The following is a 21,872-nucleotide window of genomic DNA, read 5'->3' as shown; positions in this document are numbered from 1 at the left end:
CCCACCTTTTGTAGTTAGTTTGGAACTGACCACAGAGCTGAGTTTTTTACTAGAATGAGCAACAACTCTGTGGGAGTCAACAGACACAGCATGAATGCAGACTGGATGCCAAGCTAGCCTAAAGACCAGACACTAGACCTTACAGCCAAGTTTAACCCAGAGCTGGGGGCTGTAGAGAGAATGAGAGCCTCCAACTCTTTAAATCATCATATCAGGAATGTCCAGTAATTATGCTCAGAAATAATCATGATCATCATTGGGAGAAATAAAGAAGATATTGACTTGTGTGCAGAAGACCTACAAAGGTACATAGTACTTAGTGTATGCTGTGTGTATAATAGAGTTAGTGTAGTTATTGGGATTAAAGGAGGCTGACAGAGTCCTGGCCAGAACCCCTGATTCTTCTCCTCCTTTTGAGAGCTCCCAGGGGATTTCCGTTTGGACTAGCCTTCCAATACGGTAATTGCCTAGCCCAGAGACATTATGACAAGTCCCTGACCTCTTATTGAAGCTCAGAGCAGTCCTTTAAAAATCAGATCCTGGCTCTATCCAGATCAAGGAAAGGCAAAGCATTCCTGACACCCCCATTACACTTGTTTGGAATGTATTTTGATGGCCTGCTCTATATGGGATGAACAGACATTTATTCATGTCTCCTGAGGAAAAGGTACACAACATTTGCATACATATAACTGTGAGATTTGATGCATCAAAGAAACCCTTCACCAGAGCTGACTTGGTCTTAGCATCATGCCCTTTAGTCTCTAAATCTATGAACTAAGTAAACCTCTTTATAAAAACCATCCTGACTCAGATATTTCATGATAGTAATGAGAACTGAACTATTACAGCACTTAGCAACAAGCTCTCCTGAGAAGGTAGACCTTCACAATAGCTGTTGTAATGCCCTCTTGTACTTATTTGTTTTCCTGAATAAACTGTGAGCTCCTTAGGAACAGGGATTATATCTCATCCATCTATGAGGGATGAGACCTTTGGATAGATCCCAACACACGGGCAGGTCCTCAGTGAGGAAAGAGAGCCTAGAGTGCCTTTGGCCCAGCATGCCTCAGGCTTGGCATAAGATATACAGATCACATTTGTAACTCAGATTGCAAAATCAGTGACAAATCCAGTGCAGTTTTAAGAGATTGTGTGTTTAAATACAGGTGGGCAGGCAGCAGGCTCAGGGATAGCCCCTGCTCCAGTTGTTGGGGGACCCACATGAAGGCCAAGCTGCTCATCTGCTAGATATGTGCAGGGAGCCTTGGTCCATCCCATGCTCACTCTTCGGTTGGTGATTCAGTCTCTGGGATCCCCCAAGGGCCCAGGTTAGTTGACTCTTCGGGTTCCTCAATCTTTCTCCTAACTGTTCCACAAGACTCCTCAAGTTCCATCTAACGTTTGTATATGAGTCTCTACATCTCTTCCAATTGTCTACTGGGTAGAGCCTTAGAGGACAGTTATGTCAGGTTCCTGTCATGCGTGTCCTTTTGGATCTGGGTTACCTCAGTCAGGGTGATATTTACTAGTTCCATCCATTTGCCTGCAAAATTAATGATATCCCTTTTTTAATGCCTGAGTAGTATTCCATTGTGTAGATATACCACATTTTCTTTATCCATTCTTCAATTGAGAGACATCTAGGTTGTTTCCAGCTTCTGGCTATTATGAATAAAGCTGCTGTGAACATAGTTGAGCAAGTGTCCTTGCAGGACAGTGGATCATCTTTTGGGTATGTGCCCAGGAGTGGTATAGCCAGGTCTTGAGGTAGAACTATTCCCAACTATTCCCAATCTTCTAAGAGACTACCAAATCGATTTCCAGAGTGATTGTACAAGTTTTCACTCCCACCAGCAATGGAGGACTGTTCCCCTTGCTCCACAACCTCACCAGCATGTGCTGTCCTTTGAGTTTTTGATCTTAGCCATTCTAATGGGTGTAAGGTGGAATCTCAGAGTCATTTTGATGTGCATTTCTCTGATGACTAAGGACATTATACATTTCTTTAGGTGTTTCTCAGCCATTCAAGATTCCTTTGTTGAGAATTTTCTGTTTAATTCTGTACCCCATTTTTAAATTGGGCAATTTGAATTGTTTGTGTCTAACTTCTTGAGTTCTTTATATATTTTGGATATTAGCATTCTGACAGTTGTAGTATTAGTAAAGATGAGCAGCTTAGTCTACATGGGAGTCCCCCAACAACTGGAGCAGGGACTCTCCCTGAGCCTGTTGTCTGCTTGCCTGCCTATGGATCCCACACCCCTAAATGGACTACATTTTGGCCTCAGTAGGAGGGGATGTGCCTAGTCCCACAGTGACTTAATGTGTGTGGGGGATATTAGTGGGGGCTGACACCCAGAATGGGATAGAATGGGGGGAAGACTTGTGTGAAGGAGTACTGGGAGGAGAGGAAGGGCTGGATACTAGGTTGTAAAGTGAATAAGTAAATTTTAAAAATAAAAATAAATTTCTACACTCTGAAAAGAAGATAGAAAAAGCTACACTCCCCCTCCCCGGATTCCCTCCCCATGCTGACAATATCCTACAATTTATCTCATAGCCTGGGATCATCTCCCTCTTAGGAGGAACTATAAGAACAAACCCTTATGATCCACAACAGCAACACTGGAGTACAGTCAGGCTTCAGGATCCTATAGACCTTGACCCTCTGAGAGTTTGTAAGTATGAAGCTGAGAAAGTGGAAGGTTCAGAAACAACAGGGAAGGAGGGTGGGAGGTGGGCAAAGCCTGGCCTCTATAGCCATTCACTGGAGTCTTGTCCTTATTCTGAGAGCAGCCTTTACCCTGCAGGGGCCTTGCTTAGATGAGGGGCTGGCTTGAGGCTCTCTTGCCTTTGATGGCCCCTGCTAGATGTGTGCACGGTCCCTGCAAGCAGATCTTATATCCTCATGCACGGATACTCATCCCTGCTGTGTCCTGCCACAAGGTAGAAGAACAGGGCAGCAGCACATACCTCCTGCTCTGAGGAAGAAAGCGTTCTTCTTCATGAGGGCCCTGGCCTCAGTAAGGCACCATGCTTTACTTCCCATCTCACGCCCTGATTATTCTGCGTCAACTCTCCTGAAAATGGCATTGACACCCATTGTGTCCCTAACATTGTGTCACACAGAGTTCTCTTTTCAGAATTACTGAAGTAGTTTGATAAACTAGCATAATCTGCTTTGTAACAGAACACAGAATTCTCTCAAAATAACTCACCTTTCATAAACCCTCGGACAGAATTCTTCAGTAGGCACAGTGAGTATGAGGGCAGGCCTCTACAGCTTCCCCAGACTGCTGGCCAGGATGCCTGGTGAGTTAACTCAAGGATAAAATACCAACAAGCCCTGCTTTACTGGAGTGGTACAGAGGCAGGTTTGGTCTGGAAAGGAAAACCAAGAGCACAAGGGCCTTGGTCCTCAAGGATAACAGAGAGAAGGGGTAAAAGGTTGAGTGGGGAGCAGACATTGTATGTTAAGACAGAGCAGCAAAGGCTGTGAGAAAGAGCGACATCCCCACAGCCCCACCCAGAGATGGCAGAGTCTGAGGCCTTCTGAAATGGGCCACAGAGAGCTGTGACTCATAGAAAGAACCAGGCTCCAGAAAAGATAAGGAAATACACATAGGACTATAATAAAGTACTAAAGATACAGAGGGGACCAGATGAGATTAATGATGAGAACCACGGGAAGTCTGTAGATGGTGGGAAGAGGGTGCAGGTTCTACGAAAGGGGCTGCAGAGCAGCAGGAAGGAGGCAGTAGCCAGAGGAAATCAATGGGGCAGGGCCTGGCAGGCATGGTCTTCAGGGGTTTCCAGTCTGCCTGGCCTGCAGGAAGTTGGGTGACCAGGCTGTGCTAGGTTTGAGAAGATAAAGCCTCAGCCCTAGACCATGGCAAGCCTGTTGGAGAGGGGTTCCCCACTCTCTAGCATTTATAAGCATTGGGTCTGATGTACCCTTGTCTTCTCACCACCTTAAACCCTAGCCTGTATCTCTCCATTCCTGTCCTGACTTCTTTCCAGTGCTGCTCCTGCCATCCTCATAGGCCAATATGCCTGGTGTGGTGGTTTGAAAGGTTTGGCCCCCATAGATTCATGTCTTTAAATGCTTGTCCATAGGGAGTGGCACTATTAGGAGGTATGGCCTTACTGGAGGATCTATGGCCTTGTTAGAGAAAGTACATCACTGTGTAGGTGGGCTTTGAGGACTTAAATATTCAAGCCAAGCCCCGTGTGGAATCCAGTCTCCTTCGGCTGTCTTCTGATCAATATTTAGAACTCTCAGCTGCTCCAGTACCATGCCTGCATGCTGCCATGGTTCCCATCATGATGACAGTGGAGTAAACCTCTGGACCTGTAGGCCAGCCCTAATGAAATTTATAAGAGTTTGCACTGATCATGGTGTCTCTTCGCAGCAATAAAACCCTAGCTAAAACACCTTGTTTTTAAAAACAATACCTTGAATTAACAATGATATGATGTAAATATTCTTGCACCAAACTCCTCCTCTCACCAAGGTGCTTTATCATGCTATGTATATACATCATCCAATTGAGCTTTCACCCTGTGTGGTGCTTAATCGCCATTGGCAAGTTGTCTAACTTGGGAATCATCTAGGGTACGTGTCTCTAGGTGTTGTGTTTTATAAAAGAGAGAAGAGGCCAGGATATGTTTTGATAGAGGCATGGTATGGTGAGGTGGGAGGGGGGGTGCCTCATCAGGCCCATGCTGAGGTATCCCTTCCCCATGAGGTACCAATGCGACAAATATAGTATAGAATAAAGTTTATTTAGGACATGGGTAGGGGAGTTGGGAAGGGAGATTAGAGAGAGTAGGGGGTGGGAAGAAGAAGAGGCTGGCCAGGAACACATGGAGAGAGATGAGGAAGAAGGAAGAAGAGAAGGGGGTCAGGGAAAGAAGGAGCAGAGAGTAAGAGAGAGAGAGAGGAGAGAGTGAACTGGCTTATACTAATCCAGGCATACCTGGCTGTTGCCAGGTAACTGTGGGGCAGAGCCTAGGAGGAATGCTAACACGAGGTGTCTCTTTAAAGGAGAGTTTTCCAGGAAGATTTAGCTGAGGAAAGTAAACCCAAACGTAAGTGTGAGCCACACTGTCCCATGGACTCAGGATTTGGCCTAAATAAAAAAGGGAAAGAAAGAGTGAACACCAACATTCATCTCTGCTTCCTGGCTGCGGACACAGTGTCACCCAGTATCTGGTGTTCTGCAAAGACTGTGTCCTCTCAAACTGAAAGCCGAAATAAGCCTGCCCTCCCCTAGGTTGCTTTTGCTAAATACTGTGTCACAATAACAAGAAAGGTAAAGAGTGCAGCCTGTGAACAGGCAAACAGTATTGTCTTCCACGAAACAAACTGAGCCTTAAGTAGTGTGTTCACTGTCACCAGCAGATGAGTGGCAGAGCAAGCAGGCTGAGTGGATCGTCCTTCGTAGTCTTTCTGTGTGACCCTCTGCAGTCTTGTCAGGTCTTGTATCAGTAACTTTGGACCTGGCCTTGTTGCTTTCCTTTGTGGTAGGGCACAGGTGATGAGAAGCCAGTCTTGGTTAACCTTGAGGTGTGTAATGTGCTGCCACTTGCTGACTCTGCCCCTGGGGCTCTGTCTTGGGCACAGCACACAAGGAGCTCCTTCCCCCTCACCTGGTGTGAGAAGACAAAGCCGATCCTTTACTTGTTTGGCAGAGCAGCAGCCAACCCACAAACTTAGCCATGCTTTATTCTGTAAGCAGCTAGGACTGGGGGATGGTGTGTGTGTGTGTGTGTGTCTGTGTCTGTGTGTGTGTGTGTGTGTGTGTGTGTGTGTGTGTGTGTGTGTGTCTGTGTGTGTTTATCATCATCACAAAGGCTGACAAGATTGAAACAGGACTTTTGGTTCCAGACAGTGCTTTTAAACACAGTGTTCTTCCATACCACTGCTGCTAGAGTGTAACCATCATAGCCATCCAGAGTGGATGGGCCGCACAGGACGCTTTGGGAAAGGTTCTCCCTCTTACTTTCTCACTGTGTTAGTTGTGGTTTTTGTTACTGTGACCAAACACCCAAGACAAGCAAGGAGGGAAGGAAGGGACAAGGTGCTTTGAATGGAAATGGCGCCCATAGGCTCATAGGGAGTAGCATTGTTTGAAAGGATTATTTTATGTGCCCCTGTTGGAGGAAGTGAATCACTGGGGGGTGGGCTTTGAGGTTTCTAATGCTCAAGCCACACCCAGTATCTCTCTCTTCCTGCTACCTGCCAGATGTAGAACTTCTCCAGCACCACATCTGTCTGTATGCCACCATGCTTCCCTCCATGATAAGAATGGAGTAAACCGCCGGGCGTGGTGGCGCACGCCTTTAATCCCAGCACTCGGGAGGCAGAGGCAGGCGGATTTCTGAGTTCGAGGCCAGCCTGGTCTACAAAGTGAGTGCTAGGACAGCCAGGGCTACACAGAGAAACCCTGTCTCGAAAAAACCAAAAAAAAAAAAAAAAAAAAAAAAAGAATGTAGTAAACCTCTGAAACCATAAGCCAGCCCCAGTTAAATGTTTTCCTTTATAAGAGCTGCTGTGGTCTGGTGTCTCTTCATAGTCTTAGGAATCTTAGCTAAGACAATGGGTTTATTTGGGTAACTCCTAACCTTACAACTAGGGAGGTGTGGCAGGGGAAATTCAAAGTGCTTCCACAGTAAGGAAACAGAGATGAGTGGTATGGCTGGCTGCTTTCACATTTTTATATAGTCTGGGACCCCAGCCCAGGGATTGGCTCTCCCTGCCTCAATTGACCTAAACTAGATACATCTCTCAGACATACCTGTCTCCCAGGAAATTCTAGATCCTGTCAAGCTGACACTTGTTATTAACCATCAAGATCTCAGCCTGTAGCTGTTATACTTGACCTCTGCTTTGTTTCTTCTATTACGGTGTCCCTGGAAAGAGCATGCAGATATACTCACTCTCCTCACACTTTGCAGTCCCACATCTCCGCCATTTAGAAGACATGTCTGTACCTCAGAGCTCAACCAGGGTCTTGCACGATTAGGGATCATATAATTATGCTGGCTCTAAGAATTGTTTTCCCCTCGCTGTTGCTTGCTTTTCTTAACAATGTGAGATGAAAACAAAGAATAAGAATCCTCAGGAAAATTCTTTTGTTTCTACCCTGCTGGCCTTGACTTACAGCCCCAGAGACCTCACATTCCCAAATGCTTTGTGATGTAAGGGGTTTTGCTAATTTACTTTCAGTTGTTTTGATCTTGCTATTTCTTCCCCCACATAATCATCTGCTTCAGTATCACCATAATTTCCAAACCCAGTAGGATGTGTAGTGAGCAACAATGCAGTAAAAACGAGGGGAACTAAAAACCCTTTGTTTTTGAAATCTTAAAAGCTAATGGAGTTTTTTTTTTTCCCCTTAATTTAGTGCTATATTCTGTAGTGCCTCCCCACTCCCACTAATGTCTTCTAAAATATATTCTGATCAGTTCTGATGTTGTAGATGCAAAGGCTTGGGTCTTCTAAAGCAGCACCTGGTTTTCCTTAGTTCCCTTAGCTTGCAACGGGAAAATGTTGGATGTCGTGAGTGCAGCACTCCTGTTCTGATAAAAGGATCTCATTACCCCACAGAGCTCAGCCTCTGTCACCCTCCATACAAGTATTTGGAAGAAGATAACCAAACCTAAGGGCTCCAGAAGTGTCTTTGTCCCCTTCACTTAGCACATTCCAGGATTGCTTTAGGCCATGACCTAGTGTAGGTCCAAGGGTCCTATTGGAACACCCATTTAAAATGCCACACTTCTGCACTGCAGTTGGAGCTGTAAGGTGCTAGTGTGAAGTTTATAGCAGCTATCTTGACTTCTAAACATTAGAACTCAATTCCAGAAAGGGGCCAAACAAAGGAAAGCCAACCTGAGAGGTAGAGAAAGTAATGAGACCTGACGACATTGAACCTCTGGATCCAGCTGCTCCTGAGTGTGTATCTTATATGTGAACATGGACCTATGATGAACAGTGACAAGCCTTTACATTTGACACAGCTCCTGATCAAAATTTTCCACTCTCCACAGACACAAGAGAAAATAGCCACATACGTGGCTCTTCATTTTAAACTGTGAATACACAGTGACTGGTCACTAGGTAGAAAAGAGCTGACAGCAGAGCAGGCTTAGAAATAACCTGTTCAGAGACTTTACCATCAAATGAAGAACATATGGAAGTGTGTAATGACTTTAAGCATTAGCATCTAGGAAACACTATTGTTTGGTACCACGTTGCCATCAGAGTATCAGAAAAGATTGTCATAGAGCTCACAGGACTGCAGGAATGCTGTGACCTGTCTACCTCCAAGGATAAGGGCCTTTCACTCCAATTCTGTGACCTATAATGCTACCCATATGAAGAGCTTCCCTCATACTCTGCCCATGGCCTCTCTCCCACTAGATGCTGGGTGCCGGCTCTGCAGAGACCTGTTTCCTCGTTTGTGGAAACTCATCATATAGCAAGGAAGAACAGGTGACCAAGAGAGAACTCATTCTTCCATTAGTCTACTGACCAGTTAATCCATGATGGATAACTTCATCCCTGACAAAGGAACCCTCAGGACCAATCACCTTCCAAAAACCTCACCTCTCACATAGCATTAACTATGACTTTTGAGAGTTAACATTTGTATGGGATTTGGAGAAGACATTCTAACCCTGCCTCACCCAGAATTCTTTCACAGAGAGTTGTCCTATAGCATAGCTGAAATCCCACACAGCCTGGCCAGTAGGCCCCACACTGAAAAACTTTGTCTTTAGCTGGTCCAGAGGGATTTGAATGGGACAGTTCTCATATCCCGAGACAAGCAATACACTGGGCTTCTAGGAACAGAAACCTCAGCTCAAACTGCTCTGAAGAATGGATTTATTGCTTCATGCAAATTAAGAGAGATACTGGGTGTGGCTTGAGCATTAGAAACCTCAAAGCCCACCCCCCAGTGATTCACTTCCTCCAACAGGGGCACATAAAATAATCCTTTCAAGAATGGATTTATTGCTTCATGCAAAGATAAGAAGTCTGGCTGGGCGTGGTGGTACATGCCTTTGATCCCAGCACTTGGGAGGCAGAGGCACTTCTGAGTTCGAGGCCAGCCTGGTCTACAGAGTGAGTTTCATTCAGGACAACCAGAGGTACTCAGAGAAACTCTGTCTCAAAAGACCAAAAAAAAAAAAAAAAAAAAAAAAAAAATGAGAAGTCTGTTTTATAGAAGTTTACGGTATCTAGGTTATCTGTGGGTCTCTTACATTCTCTTAAATCTATATACTTGTATGTAAAATTCCTGCATTATCTAAGCAGCTGTCAGGCCTAGCCCCAGTTGGGAAAATAGAAAATGCTGTTGAGAACATGATGTAATGAGGGGTGGATTAGACTGGTACAACATCTGAACCGAGTGATCCATCTTAAAATGGGTAAAAATAGGACAACTGGACGCCGTGTGCTTTTTCCTTTAGTGCGGCACCACCTGCATTAGTCAGTGTTCTCTGGAGGAACAGAATTGACAGAACGAATATAGATTACAGAGTTTATTAGCTTGGTTTACACAGCACAAGCCAGGCAGTCTAGCAGTGGCTGTTTACATGGTAGAGAGGTTGAGGATGTGTTAACTGTTCTGTCCATGAGGGTAGATGCTCCAGCAGTCCCAGCCTGGTACCGAAGGAGGCCTGGAGGATTCAGTCCACCTTCGAAGGCCAACGTAGCAAGATTTCCCACTTCAGGGAAGAATAGCAGCAGCCACAAAATGCATGCACCTACCAGCAGGGCCTGAAGGTGAGCAGGCAAAGCAAGCCCTAAATTTTCCTCAGACCTCTTTATCTCTAGGTAGCCAGCAGAAGGCACTATCTACTCTGAGGAGCAGCCCTACCCAGAGCTCCAGATTGATCCCCAATCCCTCCCGGCTTACACTACTTAAAATCCTCTAGTAACTGCCCTCCATCCTGAACAACCTCAGGGTTCCCTTGCCATCAAGCCCTTCCATGACCCTTGTCTGTGCCCCCGCCCCCCCTTTCACTTTACTTTGGGGCCATGCCTAATTGCTCTTGGTCCATTTAATTCTTTTTATTTACTACACATCCGGTTCCTGGTTTGATTTGTCTATGCTCTCTTTCCTACCTGTTACCCAGCCACATCTAGTTCATCATTTAAGCGTCTGATTGGCTATCATCCTGGGAAAGTATCCTGAAGCTCCTCCAGTATGAGATGAGCTCATTGCTCTCTGTCTGTGCTTCTTAGCTTGCTGGCCCCTCACCCTAACATAGTATTTGATGACACTTGATATCATCTGTGTATGTGTCATCCCCCACATTTCCAGCTGCTGCTTGAAGCTAGAGCATGCTGTTCATCACCATATAACCTGTACCCCATAAATTTCCTGGCAGAGTCAGTCCTGAGTACATTCCTGTTGGGTGGAATACCAATTTCTCTCAACTCAGGATACATAAAATGATTGCTGATTTCTTATAGTCTCTGCATGCCAACTTTCAAATCTGGGAGCATAGCGGTTCTCTTAATACATAAAAATAAGTGAGCACTGCTGTGCAAACTGGCATGCTCTTTTCCTAGACCCCTGCTTTTTCCAGGGCACTTACTTCTCCAAGCCTTAGACCACACCCATGAGTTAAACCCAGCAATCAAGGTCCTGTTGGTCATCTCAGGAGATTTTACAGCCTCAAGCATAATGTCTCAGATGGTCCTCATAGTTTAAAAGGCAGACTGGGTGGGGCAGGTACTTCCTCTGGAACACTCGGAAGTCTGGATCCTCTTGCTGGCTGCCTTGCTGGCAGCTTATCTAGGTGATTATTTCAAGACTCCCATTTCCGTGGCATCGTTTGCTGTGTTGTGACATTCTCTGTTGAGGAAGGATCAGCCAGACTTCCTTTGAAACATTCACTTTGAAGATGAAATTGCTGCCTTCAAGTATTTGTTCAACAAATATCAGCTGAATACTTACAATGGGTGCTGGTGACACATTGAAAAGATGAGAATTCTCTCTTAAGTGGGACTTATATCCTTCAGGAAGAAATATGAAATAAGCATGGTGAAGTATTTCAGGTAGTTTTATAAAAATAAAATAAGGATGATTAGAAGTGTGGAGAGCCTGCATATAACATAAGGAGATGAACGTTGGTGGTCAGTCACTTGTCGTATTCCCAGAACAGTCCTTAGCACATGCTATACAATGTGAATCAGTGAGCTAATTGTTTTTGTCATTAACTAAAATATTCACTTTACTTTCTAGAATTCTTGGCTCCTTAATTTAACAGATTAATACCCATACACTTCTAAAATCAAGTTCACGTTTAACCAAATTCTCTCGAACATTTTTATATAAAGAAACAGTATTTTATAAACCTAACAAGCAAAATTCTATTAAATATCCATGTACTATTTAAGCAGTTGATAGGCTGAAGTCCCTTGAACCAAAACTGTTGAATTAAAATCTAATTATATCACATACCTCAAACAGCAATCATTTTATGTATTAAACAAAATGGTTTTCAAACAACTAATTACTATGATGCTTAAAACATAAAAACTCACAGCTTTGGTTTAAATCAATATAAGCATCTTGAAATCAGCTTTATAAGATGTTTTCCTGAGCACTTAGACTCTGTCTATACTTGACAAGTTAAAACCAGGCTTGGTGGCACACACCTGTAACCCCAGGACTCCACAGAGACTAAGGCAGACGGATTGTCAGAAGTTTGAAGCTAGCCTGAGCTACATAGTGACACCTATCTAAAAGAACACACCCAAAGATAGAGAAAAATAAGTTATCGTAAATATGGCTATTAAAATGATGAATTTAGTAATGTTCTAGCGTCACAGATTGTTGTTAGGCATGTGCCTTATTAATCAAATTAGTCATGCATCGTGGTACAAATATGGGCCTATAGCCCCTGAATTTGGGAGGTAGAGGCAGGAAGGTCAGGAACTTAAGGCTTGCCTCAACTGTGTGTCAAGTTGAAAGTCAGCCTGGGCTACGTAAGACCATGCATGTCTGTTTTGTTTTGTTTTTTATCTAGACAAATAAATTTAAAGTAAAACATAAGACAAAATTAGTGTCACAAAATATGAATTGCTTCTGAGTAAATACACGTGTGCAAAAGCTTCATTACTTTGCCATTTACAAATCCTGTGTATCGCACCTGTCATTACAAAGTTAATTTTCCAACTAATGGGAATAGAAATATCAGTTCAGGTCTTCAACAGTAATGGAAAATGCCTGTGGCCATCTAGACACCAACATTTTTCAAGAGATAAAATAACCGTACAGAAACAGGATGGGGCATGAGTTGCCTCCTAAGGGAGTTTTCTCAATGCTAGGCATTAACAGGCCAGATTCCTCTACGAGAAGATAATCCAGACTTTCCATCTCCTCTCATAGTCCAGCGCAACATGTATATCCTTGAACTTCCCTCCCAACCCAAGCTTTCCTTCTTATGCTGTGATTTGGATAGGCAGCATCATGTGTCCCACACACATGCCTAGCACACAGTCAGAGCTTTCTGCTGAGAGTTGTTGATTCTTCTTGGCATCTCATGGTTGCTTTGAGCTCTTGAAGAGGTGAGTAGGCAGGGCTCTTTTTGTGTGCTGGTGCTCAGGAAATGTTTGTTGAGTTTGTTAATGAGTAAATGTAAATGATACAGATTTGGAGTGCCACACTCCATGCGTCCTCCACTTGATCTCAGTAAGTAGTAATTACCTAATGCTCCACCTCATTGGAAAAGTGTGTTATTTGCCTTTTGAATGGCATTGTCACTGGAACCCTAGCCTCTGTGTGTAGCTAATGAGCTATTCTCTGTGAGTGACATGTACCTCTCCCCCATCCCCACCTCTCTCTCTCTCTCTCTCTCTCTCTCACACACACACACACACACACACACATACACGTTTTTACCACATCTTTTACTTTAACAACTTAACAATGGACATAATTCATTATCTTGCGATATCTGAACTATTCAATTCTTTTCTAGACTTCAAACTTCTTTAAGGACTTTTAAATTTTTTATTTTGCATTATGTGCCTGTGTGTGGGAACCAGAAGAGGGTGTGGGATTCCCCTGGAGCTTCACTTAGGGGCAGTTGTTGTGAGCCATCTGACACAGATACCGGGAACCAAAGTACTGGGACCTCTCTACAAGAGGTCCTCCAGCCCCCTAAGAAAGATTTTGAAAGAAAGAATCATCTGGAATAACAAAAAACCTAGGATAGCAAAAACTCTTCTCAAGGATAAAAGAACCTCTGGTGGAATCACCATGCCGGACCTAAAGCTTTACTACAGAGCAATTGTGATAAAAACTGCATGGTACTGGTATAGTGACAGACAAATAGACCAATGGAATAGAATTGAAGACCCAGAAATGAACCCACACACCTACAGTCACTTGATCTTCGACAAGGGAGCTAAAAACATCCAGTGGAAGAAAGACAGCATTTTCAACAAATGGTGCTGGCACAACTGGTTGTTAACATGTAGAAGAATGCAAATCGATCCTTTCCTATCTCCTTGTACTAAGGTCAAGTCTAAGTGGATCAAGGAACTACACATAAAACCAGAGACACTGAAACTTATAGAGGAGAAAGTGGGGAAAAGCCTTGAAGATATGGGCACAGGGGAAAAATTCCTGAATAGAACAGTAATGGCTTGTGCTGTAAGATCGAGAATTGACAAGTGGGACCTCATGAAACTGCAAAGCTTCTGCAAGGCTAAAGACACCATCAATAAGACAAAAAAACCACCAACAGATTGGGAAAGGATCTTCACCTATCCTAAATCAGATAAGGGACTAATATCCAATATATATAAAGAACTCAAGAAGGTGGACTCCAGAAAGTCAAATAACCCCATTAAAAAATGGGGCTCAGAACTGAACAAAGAATTCTCACCTGAGGAATACCGAATGGCAGAGAAACACCTGAAAAAATGTTCAACATCCTTAATCATCAGGGAAATGCAAATCAAAACAACCCTGAGATTCCACCTCACACCAGTCAGAATGGCTAAGATCAAAAATTCAGGTGACAGCAGATGCTGGCGAGGATGTGGAGAAAGAGGAACACTCCTCCATTGTTGGTGGGATTGCAAGCTTGTACAACCACTCTGGAAATCAGTCTGGCGGTTCCTCAGAAAATTGGACATAGTACTACCGGAGGATCCAGCAATACCTCTCCTGGGCATATATCCAGAAGATGTCCCAACCGGTAAAAAGGACACATGCTCCACTATGTTCATAGCAGCCCTATTTATAATAGCCAGAAGCTGGAAAGAACCCAGATGTCCCTCAACAGAGGAATGGATACAGAAATTATGGTACATTTACACAATGGAGTACTACTCAGCTATTAAAAAGAATGAATTTATGAAATTCCTAGCCAAATGGATGGACCTGGAGGGCATCATCTTGAGTGCAGTAACACAATCACAAAAGAACTCACACAATATGTATTCACTGATAAGTGGATATTAGCCCAAAACTTAGGATACCCAAGATATGAGATACAATTTGCTAAACGCATGAAACTCAAGAAGAATGAAGACCAAAGTGTGGACACTGTGCCCCTTCTTAGAATTGGGAACAAAACACCCAGGGAAGGAGTTACAGAGACAAAGTTCGTAGCTGTGATGAAAGGATGGACCATTTAGAGACTGCCGTATCCAGGGATCCATCCCATAAGCAGCTTCTAAACGCTGACACCATTGCATACACTAGCAAGATTTTGCTGAAAGGACCCAAATATAGCTGTCTCTTGTGAGACGATGCCGGGGCCTAGCAAACACAGGAGTGGATGTTCACAGTCAGCTATTGGATGTATCACAGGGCTCCTAATGGAGAAGCTAGAGAAAGTACCCAAGGAGCTAAAGGGATCTGCAACCCTATTGTTGGAACAACATGATGTACTAACCAGAACCCCGGAGCTCTTGTCTCTAGCTGCATATGTATCGAAAGATGGTCTAGTTGGCCATCAATGGAAAGAGAGGCCCATTGGACTTGCAAACTTTATATGCCCCAATATAGGGGAATGCCAGGGCCAAAAGAATGGGAATGGGTGGGTAGGGAAGTGGGGGGCGCTATGGGGGACTTTTGGGATAACATTGGAAATGTAATTGAGGAAAATATGTAATAAAAATATTAAAAATTAAACAAAACAAAAAAAAACAAAACAACAACAAAAAAAAGACATCTCAACTTCTCCCTCTGAATAGGGAGTCTGTCAAAAACCCTGCTTTGTCACTGTGTGCTTAGGCACGAGCCCAGGGCTGGTCCAGATTTCACCTTGTTTTCTCCATCCTCCATTCCCTATAATAAAATCAATCTTCTCTAACTCTGCTCAATACAAATGCCATGTTGTGGTTCCAGGTCTAATAATATATTTTCTGATTCAATAAATACTTTTGTTTCCTTATTTTTGAGATATGAAGATTCTGTACTATAATGTCTTATACTACACAAGTATTAATAAAAGGAAGGATAAATAAAGTTATGCTTCCTCTGAAAGCTCAGACATGATGTTAAAAAAAAAAAAAAAGAAAGAAACTTTATAGAAAGATTCTGTTCTGGTGTGCAGAGCCTAGTGTGTTCCTCCAGAGCATGCATTTAGATCATCAGGGCATGGTAGTAGAGTCTGGCCATGCTGTTTCTTATCTTCATCAAATCCCTTATCTCGCCTGAGGAAAATGTTAATTGTCCCGTCGGACATAAAGATTTAGAGAAAGGATTAAATGAGATATGATATACAAATTCTTTTTTTGTTTGTTTGGGGGTTTTTTGGGTTTTTTTGTTTTGTTTTGGGTTTTTTTGTTTGTTTGTTTGTTTTTAGTTTTTCGAGACAGGGTTTCTCTGTATAGCCCTGGCTGTCCTGGAACTCACTTTGTAGACCAGGCTGGCCTCGAACTCAGAAATCTGCCTGCCTCTGCCTCCCGAGTGCTGGGATTAAAGGCGTGGGCCACCATGCCCGGCTAGATATAATATACAGATTATTAAGATGGAGGCCAAATATTTGACATGGTACTCTTTACCCAAATGGACATTTCCATTCTCTAAGCTGTTTCCACAAGCTGCTGATGGAGATGCCATTCCGTTTACACTGTTTTCTTTCTTGTTTCTTTAGTTGCTTTGATATTTATTCCTTTACACTTTAACCCCTATTATCCCACCCCATTCCTCTCCTTTTCTTAAAATCTTTCTTCCCAACAGGTCCCCCTCCTCCTTTCATGTATGTCTGGTGTGTGCAACCCACTGAGTCTACTTATGCTATCCAGTTACTGAATCGTGGCAGCACCGCTGAAGGAAGTGACTCCTCTTCCCTTGGCCACCAAAAACTGTTGTTAGTCCCTCATGGAGAAGTGGGTCCCATGAGCCCTCCTCGTTCTGTGAGGAAGTGTCACCATGAATCCAGGTCATGTGCAGGTAGTCCAGCCTCAATGCCTTCCCAAGCTCATCAGCCATGTCCTGCCCAGAAGATAGTGCTTCCCAGAACTCCTCCCTCCTGGCCCTGACTTCCAGTCCTTCCACACCTCTTCCACCGTGCTCCCTGGTGAAGGGGTGATGGAGAAGTCTCATTTAGGACTCAACCCCAAGGTCACTTAGTCTCTGCACATTGACTAGTTGTAGCCTCTGTATAGACCACAGCCAACTGCAAAAAGAAGCTCGCCTGATGAGGACTGAGAGGCACAGTGGGGAATGAAGAAAGTGTTTAGAAGTCACTTTGATGTGTGTCCACCTAGCTGACAAAGTAGCTGTGGGTCCTGTTGTAGAACTTGTATCTGCCCTATCCCTGGGATACAACACACTCTCTTATTTCTTTAGCATGATAGATAGATAGATAGATAGATAGATAGATAGATAGATAGATAGATAGATAGATAGACAGACAGACAGATATTATATAGAGTAATAAAAAGAAACACTGCCTTTGAGGCAAGGTGATGTTCACCTGATTCTAGGTTGGTAGTGTTTGTTTCATATAAATATTCGTAAAGCTGTACTAAATAGCCAGAAAATGCTAATATTTTATACTTTTTAAAGAATTTTAAATGTAAGAGTAGCAATATTAAGCACATATAAGATTAACTCATACAATAAGAATCACTTCCATTTTTGACAGAATTCACAGTCTAAAGCCCTTAGAAACTTCCTGTAATCAGAACCCATTTTCAAATTCATAGAGAGATGTAATCAGCTGCTCCCCTTGGTCATTCTGTGTTCTTAATTTGGGGTCGGTTTGAATGGCCTGTCTCACATCAGCTGTCATCTCTGTGATTGAAGTGTCATTGCACATTATGGTTGTCACTGGGACAGTTCTCATCTTCGATTTCAATTCAATTTAATTCCAATCAAGTCCTTATGTCTCAGGACAATTAAATCCACTTAGAAACCTTTCTGGTCAGATAAGATTGTAACCACCACTTCCTGTCAGGCTGCTGAATCTCCTGAAGCTTCCAAACCCTCGACACAGCCTGTAAGGCCACCGGGTCTGGTGACACGGAGAGAGCTGCTGTGCTCAGTAGTGGTAGCACTGGAACCAGCAAGGCCAAGATTGGACACACAGTGCTTAAACCACCATTTCTGTCTCCATTCTCCCATCCCTATACAGCCTCACTGGGTCAGTGCTATTCTGAGGTAGAGAAAACTCTCCTCTAAGATCGTTTTATGAAAATATTGGACGAGAAACAACTCATTGGATGATACATGTTAGGAAGATGTTGCAATGTGTTTCGTTTGATGGGACTGTATGAGCGCTCACACACATACACACACACGCACACACATACACACTGTCTCTCTGTCTCTCTCTGTCTCTCTGTCTCTCACACACACACACACACACACACACACACACACACACACACTACCAGTGAGAGACAAAAAGGATTTGGAAGACAGCATAAGTCATCCATGTCAAATTCTACCAAGCTACTTTCTCAGACATAACCTAGGCGTCTGACTTTTCCCTGGCTCTTGTAAGACTATAAGAGAGATAACCAGCCACACCTTCAAATATATCAAAACTCCTTTCTCCTGTCAGTCTGTGTGTCAGTCTTGGTCCCTAGTCACCATGTTTTGGAAGCTAGTGGCAATATCCAGAGGAGGAAAACAAGAGACATTAGGCCCAGGCAGGACTGGTGCCAGAAGACTTACTGAGCCAAAGGGTTTCATCTGAAGCGGAGGAGAAACTAGCAGGCCACTCCTCAACATTCCCTGGGGCTATGCCCAAGACCGGTATTTTACACACACAAAGAAAGGCACCAAATGAGTCCCCTGCAGCAGCAGAGTCCAGTTAGAGCCATGTTATTACTTGGGTCATTGGTATCATGGCCTCTCTTAGTGGTTTTTCTACATATGGGAACTAGTTTTAAAAGTCTAGCCCTGTGAACATATTCCAGGCAAGGCATAACTAGCCCAGTATAGAGGTGACTTCTGGGCCTGAACACATAGGTACTAGCTTGTTTGGACACCTCAGACAATCTGTTAAGATTTATTCAAATGGTAAATATCTATTTGCCCTTCCCTGCCACCTTCAGAAGTGAATGCATCTTCCCTGAGAGATATGTGTATATACGAGCACATACATACTTCAAAGCCAGACATGACTTTCTATCTTCCATGTACCCTGGCTTTAATTACTTTCTGTACATTGTAGCTTTATTGCAGAACTCTGATTTCTGAAATACAGTCTGCACATTCCAATTTGAGAACATTAGCTGCCCTCTCAGCCTGTGTGTAAAATTCTGTTACTGTAGCTGCAGAAGTCACTTTGGTTTCTGTCCCCTCTCTGTGCCTGCTATATTAATAGCCTTAATCTGTATATAAAGGTAATGCCATTAATTGAATTTCAGCTGAATGCTGGGTTGAATGAGCAACACAAGAGAACTCGCTTATCTAAGTCTGTGGTTCTACGAAGATAGTTCACAGTTCAGGGCTGGGGGTATAGCCTAATGCTAGAACACTTGCCCAACATGTACAGGACCTGGCTCTCTCTCCAGGAAAACACACACACACACACACACACACACACACACACGCGCGCGCGCGCACACATGTGTGTGTACCTTTCACAGCTGGGAAACAAGGATTAAGTGTTACAAGGTTTCACCACTCAAACCTCCTCTCTCCAGCCTAGTCTTCTTGCTACCTCCATACCCCTCACAGGGCAGTCCCTGCAGCTCAGACCTGACAATCCTTCCTTTGCACCAATTCCTTTTCCTGCCTCCGCATGGGCTTTCTCCTCTGCCCCAATGGCCTGAACTCACCTTCAGCCCAAGTGGCACTTGTACTTCAAAACCCCTTTAGTGGCCTCAAAGGCTCTGCTAGAAGGTTGCATGCACCTCTATAGTTCATTTATCCCCTTATGAGTCCTTTGAAATCTGGGGGAATATCTCACACATGGTTTGTGTGTTTCCAGCATCCATCTCAGTGCCTGGTGTTTGTTTGGTACACATTAAAAAAAATACAAGTGAAAACCAGCTCACTCTCCGTTTCTTCTCCCTCCAGAAACGATGACTATGGATGAGAAGACTGCTTGTGCCAAGGACACAGTCGGACAACCATGTAACAAAGATCTTCAGTAACTTTTCCCACCTAGCAACACCCAGATGACTCCAGTGATGAAATACTCAGCTGTAACCACAGCAATAACTGGCCCTCTTTCCAATTGGATTTGGTGAATCTGAATGGTTCATCTATTTTCTTCAGGTGGCCCAAGGTGATACGCTCTAGGGAAGCTTCTCCCTCACTGTCAAAAACCAAGTTGGACTGAGGAAGAGAGCAAGTGGCATAGTAAGTGGCTTGAGTGCCAAGATGGCCTTCGGTTGTATGGGCATGACACTGGTCCTGACAGTGGTCAGTCTAACATGCAGTCATTTGATTTGGATGCCCTGGAAGGACAGAATATTTAAATATATATCCAGGTGCTAAATAGGCAGCAGATTTCAAATCAAACTTTACTACCTGTGAGCTAATGACTGTCTTCAGAGAATAATTCCACCCCAGAAAGTGTTCCAGTTTTCCAAGTAATGGCCCAAGAAAATACTAGGCTAAGCCAGCCTGGAAAAAGTCTCATGCAAGGCAGGTCAGTTCATAGCAAACTCACTGTCCCTTCCCATGCACATGGCAGAGTCCCACTTAGCCATGGTCATTCTTCACAGAACCCAGGTTCTGGGATTCTAAAACATTATTTCCAAGTAGCCTCTTCCTTTCTAGCAGTGATATTACTAGAGTGAAACGTGCCATCTTTGTTAGGGACACTTGCCTCCCAGTGGAATATGCATCCAGGAATAATCTTTCCTGGACACAGAAGTGTGTGTTATAAGATAACATCACTGAGAGATGACACTGGGAAAGCTTTTGGGCTTTCTTGACACAGCTGCCTTCTGGCTGTTTCCATATGCAGCAGCCCAGGGTATAGACTTGGGTAGCCACAGAAAGAGGCTCTTTTCCACCTCAGACACATACCACTTTTGCAGCACTTGGGGAATGGAAATACCTACAAGAATGAAGGCCAAGGGCTTTCCCCAGGGTAGCTCATCCATTACCCAGCATCCTTCTGAACCAGTCTACTGCCAGTTCTGCACCTCATCCTTCCTGTGTCTGCCTCCAGGAAATGAAACCAAAGGCCCCAGCACCCCCTGAATGGACTGGGGGCTATTACCTAAAGGTCCTCTCTCATCCTGGGTCTAGAAGACCTTCCCCTGCATCACTGCTCCACAATTCCATTCCCCTCCAGTCTCTGTAACAGAATCCAGAGTTGGGTTGCAGTTAACCATCCTGGAGAGCAGCCTCTCTTCATTTCACTTTGGTTTTCAGTGTAGGTTGCATCCGAGGGATGCAGCATCACAGCAGATGTTGGAAAGTTCTGGCTTCCATACACACCTAGTACAAGAAATCCTACTGCCAACGCCAGATCTTGTCGTGTCTTAAAAGGGTGGAGACCTTTGGTTGTATAAGGCAATGTTAATTCATTCAAGCTTAGTGCATTCCCTGGCCTCCCAGATCCACTCCCATCTCCTTCAACCATTATTTGAAGGGGCTCAAAGGGAACCTATGTTCAAAGTTCAGCCTATGTCTGATAAAATGAGAAAAACACACTTTCCTTGCCCATCCCTTCCATTCAGACATCCGCCACCATATCAGTGTTTAGAACCAAAGTATGAAGGCCAATTGCCAACAGGACAGTGAGCAGAAATATTGTCACTAGATCCAGGCAGATGTGCCTAGAAGAATGGTCCCAAAGAAACTAGAATGGCTCCAGCAAAAGATTATCAGGCAGCCATCTTGTTAAGCTTTGACATGTCCTTGGCAATGGAAGCTCAGGTTGGAGATCCTGGGGTAGCCTGTTGTTCCCACCTCAGGATCGCCTCACTTGAGCTAGCAGCCCTGGGGTACTATGGAATAAGCTACTGACTCAAAGATAGCTTTGTGAGGACATTCAGGTGAAGAAGACTGCCCACGTGGTAAACAGATGGCTTTGTGTGTGGAGAGCTTTACCTAGCCAGTACAGCTGTGGCCAGAAGCTGGCTACCAATCTGAATTCCCTCAGCTCATTTGCAACTCTGCCTCTGTTCTCTTGTGTTCTGTTTGGTCTCCCTTTAGTTTCCTAGTAAATATTCCTTTTGAAAAATACAGTCGTTGTCTCATTAAATGGGGGGTGTGTGTGGGGGTGATTTTTCTGGCTTTTTTTTCCCCTAGGATAAAAGGATACTATGACATCTTGAAAAAAATAAAAAATAAAATCCTGGTGGAAAGAGAAGAAACCTCATCACCCTGGTGAGACCTGGTTCTGAGTGAGAGAAAGAGACTGGCTATCCTCAATAACCAATAACCAGCTCTCCTCCCGGGCTCACT

General features: G+C 44.0%; 1 protein-coding gene across 2 annotated transcripts in view; it reads left to right on the top strand.

Moving 5' to 3' along the window:
* The window catches only part of Syt9 (synaptotagmin 9), a 170,485-nt gene extending 148,837 nt beyond the window's left edge, over window positions 1–21,648 (top strand). The window contains exons 7-8 of one of the 2 annotated variants that reach the window (XM_085841429.1): window positions 5,894–5,930; window positions 19,521–21,648. In XM_085841429.1, the coding sequence (XP_085697555.1) occupies window positions 5,894–5,930; window positions 19,521–19,600 (117 nt within the window). In that variant the 3' untranslated portion in view covers window positions 19,601–21,648. The remainder of the gene's footprint in view (window positions 1–5,893; window positions 5,931–19,520) is intronic. The other variant, XM_021167917.2, reaches the window with a different exon arrangement.
* Window positions 21,649–21,872: the final 224 nt, after the last annotated feature.

Source organism: Mus caroli, unplaced genomic scaffold (genome assembly GCF_978045245.1).
Source record: "Mus caroli unplaced genomic scaffold, Mus_caroli_1 scaffold_8, whole genome shotgun sequence".
NCBI lineage: Eukaryota > Metazoa > Chordata > Mammalia > Rodentia > Muridae > Mus > Mus caroli.
The sequence above is the reverse complement of the archived record's forward strand: the minus strand, read 5'-3'. Positions and strand labels throughout refer to the sequence as shown.